Consider the following 12,524-nt stretch of genomic DNA (forward strand, 5'->3'; position numbering starts at 1 on the left):
AGAGAGGAAGGAGAGGAGAAGATTTATTGTTAGCCTTCCTGCTTCCCTGGCAGGAGTAGCCTAAGAATTCTCAGGGAATGAGTTCCTCATTCTAAATCACAATAAAGTAGATATCAAAACCACAGCCGAATGTGAGTCAACAATTGCTTTTATAATGGAGAACTCACCTGAGCTCACACATTACAGAACTGAAAAGACACTCAGCATCTCCACCTGCCATAATGCATCACTTGCATCACATCACTCTTGTTATTCATCAATTAAAAGTAGGCTCAGAACTTTTTGTAGATTTCCTCATTTCAACTGCGGGATGGCCATTTTACTTGAAACCATCAGATTCAGAAAGTCCATGACCCCAACCATCACACACTAGTGCTCTTAGATCTTTTTTTTCTATTTTAGATGTCTAAAAAGTATTCCAATTGCCTTATTATTTTAAAGACCAATTCAATAAAAATGCATTGTCTATATTTTTCTCTCCAATTCTTGGTCACTTGATCACATTCAAACAGTCTTCCAAGGGGTATGGTACATCTTGTAAGTAGGTGAGACAAATATGATAAGTGGGAATGTTTGATCTACAATTTAGTTTGACATTAGCCCTTAATGAATAGTGAGAGATACTTTCACAATTAAACACTCTATGAATACTATGTTTACTGTATAGACTCCATATGGAAATTATTTAATCTTTAATCAAGACAGCCAGCACAGACGTTCTACACTGTATTTGTTGGCAGGAGGGGTGTGCAACCATGTACCTGGAAGGTTTTCTGTGTCTCTCCTGGCCTGTAGTCAGGACAATTCTCTCTCATTCGCCAGTCCCACAGCTGCTCAGACCCAAACAAACATACAGAGACTTATATTATTTACAAACTGTATGGCCATTAGCTCAAGCTTATTACTGACTAGCTCTTACACTTAAATTAACCCATAATTCTTATCTATGTTTAGCCATGTGGCTTGGTACCTTTTCTCAGTTCTGCCTTGTCATCTTGCTTCCTCTATGTGTAGCTGGTGACTCCTGATTCAGCCTTCCTCTTCCCAGAATTCTCCTTGTCTGCTTATCCCACCTGTACTTCCTGCCTAACCACTGGCCAATCAGCATTTTATTTATCAACCAATCAGAGCAACACATATTCACAGCGTACAGAAAGACATTCCCCCATCACAACCACAGATAGCTAGTGTAGCCATCTTATAAATAAATATGATCTTTGAAAAATAAAGATCCATATTAGATAGTTGTAAAAGATATATTTTGTATCTATATTTTCTTTCCGTCTGTCATTGTATAGACATGCACACATATGTGCACACTCCAGGAAGCTAGGTTGGCAAATCAAGTTTTTCAGATTTGTACTGATCCATATGTATATTGCTCAGAATAACTCTGAAATCCTTTTATCTTTTCACGTTACTACTGTGTAGATATCACAGTAATTACTTTTCTTGCAGTTATTGTTTCCAATCAGATAAGAGAGCATGATTAAGAAAATAGAGTTGATACACTACAGTTCTATAGAGTATGCTATTAGCCAACTCTATGCCATTCTCATAAAGTTATGCAATTTAAACTGGATGATGCTGGTGCCTGCTTCTATTAAGAACAAGAACCCTTTTCCACTCTGTAATATGCTCAATTACCTTTAGATTGATCCGTGAATAAATTATAATCCAAATAGACTACTTTTCCTCCCAGCTTTGCTGGCTTAAGGAATCATTGTTGATTCATGACGTTGTCACCTTTCTATTGGCAATGTAATGCTTTTTATATCTGGATGGAGACAATTTTGGTGCGAGATACTGTTAGCTTTAAATGAGTAGGATTTAGTTTTTCTGGTGAGAGCAAATCCATCAATGATGAATCCCTGGAGAAACTATGGAAATTTAAAAAAAAAAAAAACCCTTTCTGAGTTTTGTTCTGTTTGTCAGCTTTGGGTGGTCCTCAAGAACTTTTTGTCTTTGTTTGGGGAACCCAGCATGATGCTCAAAACCTCTTGGTTTGAGTGACTGCAGGTTACACATTTATCTGTAAGAAAATAATGAATGAAGAGGAAAGGCTCCTGCTGCTGCCTCTGCCAGGCCCCACTGCTTCTCCTACAATGAGAAATCAATTAACTGCATGTTCAGGCAGAGATTTGGACCAAATGCTTTATTAATCACCACTGATTGCACACTTATACCCTGGCCAGCTACATGTTCATCTTCATGTTTTCTTAGCCTTGTTGGGGTTTGCCTTTTTTTGTCTGTTTGTCTGTATGTCTGTTTTGGCAAAATCAGAACACAAATGTAAGCCTGAATGTAGCCTAACTAAAGGTAAAGAAGGAAAAAAACTATCTTTTACATCATCAGAGAAGCATCAGTACCTGAGCTCAATTGTCAGCGCCCATGTTTAAAGCTGGTCATGGTAGTGATACTTGCAATCCCGGCACTGGAGAGGTAGACACAGGCAAATCCCTAGAGCTCACAGGCCAACCAGCTTAACTTACTGAGTGAGTTCCAGGCCCCTATGAGAAACAAGGTTCCCTATCTTAAACAAGGTGAATGGCATCCAAGCTATGTTACCAGGGATTTACCTGTGGCCTCTGAATGCATACATGCAGGTGTGTAACTACATTTGCATACACACACATGCACCTGCACACACACACACACACACACACACACACACACACACACACACATCTTTTAGTACTTCTAAGTCCTAGAGCCATTTTAATACATTGAAGGTGTGTGTGTGTGTGTGTGTGTGTGTGTGTGTGTGTGTGTGTATAAGAATGTGTGTGGGCACACATATATTTTCAGGTGTGTGGGCAAGTCAAAGCCTGAGTTTAACATTAAGTCTATTCCATCTTATTGAGACAGGAGCTCTTAGTTGAACCCAGAGCTCATTGATTCAGCTAGTCTAGCTACCCTCTTGCTCCAGGGATCTTGCCTCTGCTTCTTACATGCTGGGATTACAGGTAGTCTATGATGCCCACTAGAGTTTTCATGGATGCTAGGATCTAGATGCTTGTCCTCACGTTTGCATGGCAAACACTTTACCTACTGAGCCACCTTCCCATTCATGTACATTTTTTTTTCATCATTTAATTTTTCATACTAATGAGTGAAGCAAAAATTCCTGTGGCAGCCTGGAAGTTTTGGAAAGAAGCCCTTAGCCTCTGGTCTCTCCACATGGCAATAAGAAACTACAGATGAGTCCATCTGAATTTGGAACTGTGTGGTTAGAGGTTGAAAGAATACTCACTGGTATTTTGTCCATTTGTTTTCAATGTAAAGAAAAAATGGACAGTGGCCACTCTTGTCTCATTAATTTTTCTAACCAATAAATAAATAATATCCTATAGGAATTTTTATGTTAAATTGACAGCATCTCCTTAGTATTGATTATTCAGATGAGAAAATTAGGGTCATGGCACTGCTAACCATGGGAAAAAAAACTTCATGCCTCAATTTTATATGTGGCAAATGTGATCAAGTAGTATGAAAAGTCAAAGAGGCTATCTGCCATTAGATGCTTACACTGGATGTTTGCCATTCAGCATGAAGGGATTTCCAAATATTTAGCATCCTCATCATTATCACTGTGAATGCAGTAGTTTAAGGTCACAGCTTAACTACATATCTTCTGTCCATTTGAATGAATAATATTCTTTTAAGATCCATTTTTAATTGTATGTATGTGTTTATGTGTAGCATATATGGGCATGAGTGCTTTTGGAGGCCAGAAGAGGGAGTTGTATCCCATGAATTTCGAGTTACAGGTGTCTGTAAGGGGCCTAGAGTGGGTGCTATGAACTGAATTCTGGTCCTCTGAAAAGACAGTTAGCACTCTTAGCCACTGAGTTATCTCTTCCACCCCTGGATAACAAATCAGCCAAACAGAAGGAGTGATCCTCAAGTCTCTGTTTAAAGAAGATGAATTGAAAAGTTCCAAGAATGTTTGTTTTTGGAACAGCCCTTACAAAACTCAAGTGGAATTAAATGGTGTTGAGAGAGACACAATCGATTGCAGCAGCGAGGATCCTGGTTCAGACTTCTTAGGATTACTTGGCATGAGAGCCTGCCAGACCCAGAGGCTGTGTGCTTAAACACTGAACCGTTCTTGATCATCTGTATCAGTATAAGACACTAAGTTAACGGCCCTTGATGTAAAGCGAAAATACATAAACAGTGATCTTCTGACAGGACTTATGTCATGTAATATGTATTCTGTACTTATAAGATGTCATCTAGACCTAAAGGGACACTCTTTCTAGTGTAACCCCAATACACTTTCCCCCAGGCATCCAAACAAGTATTATTCAAACATTAAATAGGACGTCTCATGTAAGAATTATTTTTATATTAAAGTGGCTTTCCTATGGGACAAGTTCTGAGGACTCCATTTAGATTCTTATTTTTTATGCTTTTAATAAGCCAACATCACTTAACTTACAGTAAAATAGATGAAAAAATATTCTTCCCTCCGTTATATCATTTCATGTTACTGTAAGCATTAAATGTTGTGATTTGGAAAAGTGCTAAGACATAGAGATGAAATACATAATTCTAATCCAATTGGGTATAAATTAATTTGGCATTGACTTCCATTTTCCATTTACTTGACTTCTTGACATAATTATAGTGAATTTATAATCAAAGTAACAAGCTTAGGCATATTTCCACATAAATACGTTCTTTGCTTTATTTTTAAAAAATATGTTTGCTGTATATAAATACACAGTTGAAGGCTACAGTCTGGTCTGCCTTGGTTGGGTTGCTTGTGCTCTACTACCTATGCTTTTGAACTCTCCAAAGATCTAATTTCCTTCGTTCCCTATGCAAGCTGGCAAGTGAAGGCTGGTACTTTGAAACAGGTGCTTTTTTTTTTTTTTTTTTTTTTTTTTTCACCGAAGTACCTGTGAGGTCAGAAATCAGGATGACCTTGGAGTGCTGTAGTTTTCCCAACCTCCATCAGGTAGATAAATGGGCTTTATTCTGCAGGAACAAGAAGGTGGGTTTGCAGTAGTATAAAAGACATAGCAATTTCAGGTTACCAGCTGGCGTAAAACATTTGAAATTCACTGGTGTCTATCATCAGTGGAATGTGTCAGTAAAAGTGAAGATCAAAGGTTCCAGAAAAGGGGAAGGACACGGTGAAGAGTAGATAATTGTGGGATAATGAATGGTATGAGGGCATTTTTGTGTTAACTTGAAACCACTTAGCATTTTTCCATGGCACCTAGGTATCTTCCTAAATGAACTTTGTAAAGTACAATTGAATAACCTTGAGATTTAAAGCCTCATTGTGACTCTGAATGCTGATGGAGTTTGTTTAAGCGCCGTGATATACACTCTGCCTTTCCTTTCTTTCTTTCTTTCTTTTTTTTTTTTTTTTGCCTCCTTCACGCAAAAATAAAGTTTATTTTCTGTGCAGAGGAATCAATATTTTTGCCATTTTGTTTTTCAACTATTCCAGTAAGTTGCAATCAACATTAGTTACAATCTTTAAGGAAACGCAGTAAGAATTTGAACACAATAAAATGGAGACACAGATGAGAACCTTGGCAAAGCACCTTCTCTATTGACAGAGGCATTTGTCAAGGGCTGTGGCTGTGTCTATATTGTGCTAAAAACCTGACGAAGGGAAAATAAAGCATCAATAGGTTTCACCTTCTGTCTGTACAAACCAAACAAATGCTCTCCCTAATAGCTATTGTTTTAAGTGAGTGCATTTGGTTTTCCACAGTGAAATCCATTCCCTTTAGAAATGAATTTTAATTAACATCTGCATCTAACACACCCATATTTGGCTGAAGTATCCTTCTCGTGTCTTCTTTTTGATTCCAGATGGAATCTGACACATAGAAGACTAGTAGTCCAGAAGGAAGGAAGACCCAGTTAACAAGGGATGAGCACATTTGTTTGTTGGTGATATTTGTGTGAGGAGACCCCCACACCTTGTTTCTATGAGTTACTGTGATGTTGTCTTTGTGTGTTTTCCCTTTAGAAACTGCCAAGCTTTGGACCTTACCTTGAACAACGCAAGAAAATCATAGCAGCGAGTAAAATCGGAAGGAGAGATCAAAACGGAACGTGTTCACCACCCCAGAGAAAGCATTTTATCCCGCAAAAGCCTATTCCTGCCATCAAGGTAAAAATTAAGACAAATTCATAAATTTACCTATTTCCCATTCAAATGTAGCTTAAAGGCTTTTTTTTCTCCTTAAATATAGCTTTGATTTTTGTCTTTTAATGTTCTGAAAGTTTCTAAAAATTCTGTCTACCATGAAAATGCTTCTACTAATACAGTAACCACTTACTTTTTTGCTTCCTATTTTGGTTTCTGTCACACTTTCTAGATCACTGCCAGGTTTGTGTTTCATGGAAATTTTGTGCATTAATGAGTCAGGAGACATGAAGAAGAATTCTTCATATTCTTATAGTTAACTATCAGTATTTTAATTCAGAGTTATGTTTAAGAAATCTATTGGTCACAAAAACAACTGAATTATGAGGCTGTAACAGGGTTATCAATAGAATTACATTTGGAGAGCTTTTCTAGTTTGACCTCAAAAAAACAAGCCCATGTATTTGGTACTCAAGAATTTATTCTGGGCAAAACAAAGATCACCGTTAAGAAGTATTTGTGTGCATCTTTATCTTTCTAGCTTATTTACATAGAGGTTTGATTTTTTGAAAGAAACAGTTTCCTATCAAGTTGTGTGAACAACAGACAGATGTGATGTGTGCTTTCTAGTGTCTCAACAACTGCAGTGTGTAAAACTATAGCAACATCACAGTCAAGATTTGGGGAGAAGGTTGGGTTTTTCCTTCCTCCCTTTTTGAAAGATAAGATTTGGCTCTACAGCTCAAGTTGGATTAGATCCTCCTGCCTCAGCTTTCTGAGTGCTGGGGTTTCAGGCATGCCTCCACATACCTGGTAACCACACAGATATTTCTCCAATCTATCTACCAGTCTTATTCAGGTTTCCCCTGTTCGTCTCTCTCTCTCTCTCTCTCTCTCTCTCTCTCTCTCTCTCTCTCTCTCTCTCTCTCTCTCTCTCTCTGTGTGTGTGTGTGTGTGTGTGTGTGTGTGTGTGTGTGTGTGTGTTGTGCTGCATTCATTTTGAGAAATTTTGTTTTCTGCTTAAGTTTGAATATCCACAACCACAAGCGAGATACAAAACAGCCCAGGCTATTCTGTAGGTGGAGAATTCCAAGTCAGTCTGGGACATGTATCAAAACCTTGTATGAAAAGAAGAGGAGAATGAAAGAGATGAGGAGAAATGGGAGAGGAGGAGGATGCTACTGATATGTCCTTCTCAAGCAAGGAAGAAATTAAATTCAGATTATATATTGAACCATGTCATACGAGTGGTGCACTTTAGTCAGTATTCAGTTGTTGTTATAAAATATCTGAGACTAGGGCATTTATAAAGAGTATAAGTTTATTTGGCTCACAGTTACAGAAGCTGAGAAGGCCAAGTGTATGGCAACAGCATCCCTCTGGCATCTGGTTCAGGTTTTCTCGGTGCAGCATAACATGGCTCAAGTCTCGCTTCCTCTTCTAATAAGGACTCTAATGCCATCAGGGAGGCCCATTCTCCTGACCCAACTGCCTCCCAAAAGACCTATGGAGAAATAACTTTCATACACAAATTTGGAGGTTAAATTTCCAATGAAAGAAGTTCAGATGAACACATTCAAACTGTATCAAAGAGATACTTCTCTTTGATGGATGAATTTGGGCTTAGCAGTGTTATTTTATTTATGTGATTTTATTGTAAATGCATCATCATAGGAAAAACTTTGAGGTACTTGCTTCATTGAAATACAAAGTTTACAAGATTTTAGCAGATTATAATTAAAATAGAAGAGTTTCTTAAACTAAGCTACTCTGTCATAGTCCCTATTTTCAAATGGTTGCATTGTCAGGTCACAGCCCTATGAACTTGCCTCAATAAACTAATCTGTGAAATGGAGTAAATGAAAGTGTTTGCCTCCATAGGGTTATAAATTTGATGGTGTGTGAAACATTTTTAATATAGTGTCTTCCCTAATTGCTATTTGCTAGTTGCATATTAATAATGTTGGAATGGGCAGGTTAGATAACAGGTTAGGTGGATATTTCTGCTTTGGTCATTGAAATGAACTCTAGAATAGGTAGGGAAATAGGAAACTCTGAAGACCAATCAAGCTGAAAAATTTGAAGCCATTATATTTTCCAGGATGTCTTTACCTCAGAAAAACCATGCGACAAGTAATATGCCAGGAGCTGAGCATCAAATGCTCAGGGAATATGACAGAAACATTTAGTAAGCCCATGAAGCATACAAAAGGAAGGAGACAGATACTAACAAAGACTGGCAGAGACAGTGCAGAATTATACTTGTGGCAGGAGCTATATATAAATACTCTAAGATGTACAGAATCTTTCAAGAGACCTAATTTAAATCCAAGGATCCAAGGAAAGCTTCCTGGTTGTGGTGGTTTACCTTTCCATCTTGAATATTTTGAAAAATGCCTACAGATTAGCAAATCACATTTCTAAATGTGTTTGTGAAGACATTTCTGCGGATAGTTGTGAGGACCCTGACCTAATGAATGGATTCATCCCTTGATGGTTCTGTAATATGATGACAAGAATGGGAAAATGGAAAGAGGTAGACTTACTTGGAGGAAAGAAGCAGAGGGGGTAGCTGTATGGTATCCTGGCTCCACTTGTCCTCTCTCTTTCTGCTTCCTGGCTGCCATGATGTGAGCTGTTGTGCTCCACCACACCCCTCCCTGACATGATGGCCTGACATCTCTGAAACCTGAAAAGGAATGAAACAAAGTCATTCCTTTGTTAAGTTGCTCTTTCAACATCTGGTCACAGCTACACAGAGGTAATTTAACTGATGCACTGAGTCAGAGAATTGATTGTTCCTATAAACTAGATAGGATTAGAAAAATATGAGAGGGGAAACATGCGTTAAGTGAGCCACAATAGGGTTTTGCATTTAGCAAATAGTTACGATGCTAAAGACTGTATTGAAGTCAATACAATTTTATTAATTCTTAAGAGGGTTTAGCAATTCCAGTTATATCCAAATATAGTGCATGGAAAGGGATTGAAAATGAGAGGACCCAACTGACTAAATTTTTTGATGATTCTATTGAGCTAAAGAAAACAATGTAATAAATCAGGATTTTGTTCTTTGTATCTTAAAGTTTGGTGAAGCTTTTTGTGGGGTGGGACACAAATTTTACATTGAGAATTTTTAAATAGATAAACATGGGGACATAGAAGAGGGGAAAATGACATTGCAACAGCCTACTGTGTGCCAGACATGAGATGGGACCATCATATGTGCTTTCTTTATCATTACTTAAAACCCTAGGTGGAAATAAGGAATGCTGGGGAATTAAATGAGAAATGGTAATAGAAATAGGAGAATGACCTGAAGAACATGATGATGTGGGAGAAAACAAGAATGGGAGGATTCTTAAGGCTGAAGTCCTATGGTTCACAGGGCCAGGAATCCCCAGTGTTAACTAAGGAGAGCTTATGTGGTTCCATTTTTTTCTGACATATGCAATCACTAGGATTCCAACTTTTAGCTATAACAACAGTCAAGTTCATGACAAATCCATTGCTTCATGTAGTAATCACTTATTCACAGCTACCACCAAAAAGAACAGCACTGTTACAGTCATGGCATCCAAGAGTGAGTAAACCCCGGCTCTCATGAAACCTACATTGTAGTGAGGAGAAGCAACTGAGTAGAGGCTGGTACACATGGGAACCTGTGAAGCAGGATCAGGAGACTAGAAATCCCAAGATAGGCCCTTAGAAATGCTTGCTTGATGAACTATCCCTGAGCTAACACCCCCAGACTAAGGGCAAGAAAGAACAATGTATATGTCTAGGGGAATAATTTTCCATTCAGAGAGAACAGGAAACATAGACTCTGAATGGAGAAGTCTCTCACAGAAAGCCCCTACCTGATAAATTGTCCACATGGTTCAGCCACCATGTTTCCTCAGAGTTCTGGTCTGTCTGCCTACACTTCAGACATTTTTTGTCCTTTTCATTGCTCATTTCTAGCAAACACCCAGCTCGCCCTGTGTTCCCATCCTGTTTCATTATTCCGCCTATGTTTCCCCTACCATTTTCCTTCTTTTCCTGACATGCTAGTTTTCTTTTCTTCCTTTTTGTTCTTTCTGGAGAACCTAAATTGTCTGTTTTCATGCCTAATAATTTCTCTGTGGACTCATCTGTTTATTTCAGGTTGTTTCTTCCCTCTGCTAGGCTCTTTATAGATTCTTCTGGATTTTGTTTGAACTCCATGACACCGCCTTGTTTATTCTCTCTGCTACCACAATACATGATTTCCCATCTGCCATGGAAGGATCCCCATCTTCCCACAAAATTATCTGAGCCTCTCTTGTCTGCTTTGCATTCACATGCCCCCATTCTAGTCTCTGCCAGCTTCGCTGATTCTAACATGGCGATATTGTTTCAAAGGACAGCATGCCCAATAGGTCTCCTCTTTGGCTCTTTTATTCTTTCTGTTGCTACTGGTATGGCTGAATGGTCTCTTGCTCCACAGGTAGGCAGTTTCAGCCTCAATCCATCAACAAATGTTTATTGAATATCTTCTATTTCAACATCAGAACACTGAAGGTGATGGCAGATTCCAAAGAAATACAAATGCAGTCCAAGACTGGGGATTTCTCCATCTCAGCAGAGATGGATCACTAGCATGTTTTCAATATGTGTTCATTGCAATCTAGGAATTGTGCTAGGGAAAAGGAATACAGCATGAATTTTAAAAAGACAGAAGTTTATATTTTGGGAGCACATGGTATATCAAGGGAGAAAGACACATGTTAAAAATTATTTACAGTTCAATCAAATACGAACAAAATGCTCTGGGAACACAGACGACTGAAAGGGATTAGTTCTGCCTCGGGTAATTGTGGAAAGCTTCGCAGAGATGGTGATATTTAAAGTAGAGTTTAATAAATTAGTGTTAATTAAGCAGAGAATTAATAATAAAAGCTAATATTTATTGAGGTCTTATGAGGTTTCAAGCACTGCAACATGTTTGTAAATGAGCTCATCCGAGTCTCCCAATAACCTGATGAGATGAAATACTTGTATCCCGCCAATTTTACTGATTCAATAATTGAAAAACAGAGAGGTTAGCTAATTTGCCCAAGGTCACACAGCTAGGAAAGCATTATTAAAGCCAAGATCTGAACCTATTTCCTAAGGCACTATATACTACATGGGGTTGGGGACAGTGTTTCAAGATAGTCACTATGCTTGCAAAGTATAATATTCAAATGTATTTGTGGTAATACACAGTCAAGGGAGCTTAAATCCATATACAGTCCTTGGGCTTCAGTAGGTGGTGATATCAATGTGTTGAACTCATTTTGCAGAATAGAAATTTATAGAAAGGGCAAAACTGAGAGGTGATAATGTGTGTCTGTGTGTGTGTGTGTGTGTGTGTGTGTGTGTGTGAGAGAGAGAGAGAGAGAGAGAGAGAGAGAGAGAGAGAGAGAGAGGAGAGATAGAGATCTTGTGGGTTTGCATGTGTGTGATCATGTGTATACAGTACATTTCTGTGTGTAGGTATGTACTAGCTATATATGAGAATGGGGAATACAGAGATCCTGTGTCATTCCTGAGGTACCACTGGGTTCTCTTTATTGGCCTGGAGTGGCCAGGCAATAAGTCCTAGAAATCTGCCTATTTCTGCCTCCCCAGTTGTGGGGTTAAAGCCGTGATCTACCACACCCAGCTTTCTACATAGTTCCCATGATTGTACAGCTAGCTCTTTACCAACTAAGCCATCTCATCACCCTGCTCAGTGTTGTTAATTAACATTCTAAAAACTATTTTATTTTTTAATTATGATGTATATGTGTATGTGTGTGTGTGTGTGTGTGAATACATGCATATGAATGTAGGTACCTGTAGAAGCAAGAAGAAGGCTTCAGATCTCTTGGAGCTGGAATTACAGGTAGTTGTGAGCTACGAGCTGTGGGTCCTGGGAACCAAATTCTGGTCCTCTGTAAGAGCATTGCTTACTCTTACCAGTGAGTAATCCTTTGAGCATGTTTTCTTATAAAAATTTAAAACAGTGTCAAGGAACAAAGAAACAGACCAATTAATCCAGTAAGAATTCTACCTAGGGCACCAAAAGGGGCCATTCTCAATACTGTATCAGAATGCTCTGGTCAGAACTGGATGTCATCATGCCATCCTGGATCATCTTACCATTTGGAAGCTGAAAGTGGCCTCAGAGTACCTGAGTTCCCCCTCTAGGGAATGCCAGGACACCTGGAGATGCCCTGGAATCCAGCTGATTTTCTCCTTTTCACCCCAGCATCTTGGTTTCCATTTCATAGTGATAGCATTTACCATATGACCATGTAATGAACCTGCTTGGTTTGTAAAGAAAAGAGGGAAAGAATTCTGAGTCAGACACGGGTCATCAAAATGAGCCTTAGAAGGCTGAAGAGAAGGATGAGATAAA

General features: G+C 38.6%; 1 protein-coding gene across 1 annotated transcript in view; it reads left to right on the forward strand.

Annotated features, from left to right (window-relative positions):
- Dpyd (dihydropyrimidine dehydrogenase) overlaps window positions 1–12,524 on the forward strand; it is an 839,421-nt gene that overhangs the window by 813,947 nt on the left and 12,950 nt on the right. The window contains exon 21 of the mRNA XM_059266163.1: window positions 5,999–6,142. Coding sequence (XP_059122146.1) covers window positions 5,999–6,142 — 144 coding nt within the window. The remainder of the gene's footprint in view (window positions 1–5,998; window positions 6,143–12,524) is intronic.

Source organism: Peromyscus eremicus, chromosome 6 (genome assembly GCF_949786415.1).
Source record: "Peromyscus eremicus chromosome 6, PerEre_H2_v1, whole genome shotgun sequence".
NCBI classification, from domain to species: domain Eukaryota; kingdom Metazoa; phylum Chordata; class Mammalia; order Rodentia; family Cricetidae; genus Peromyscus; species Peromyscus eremicus.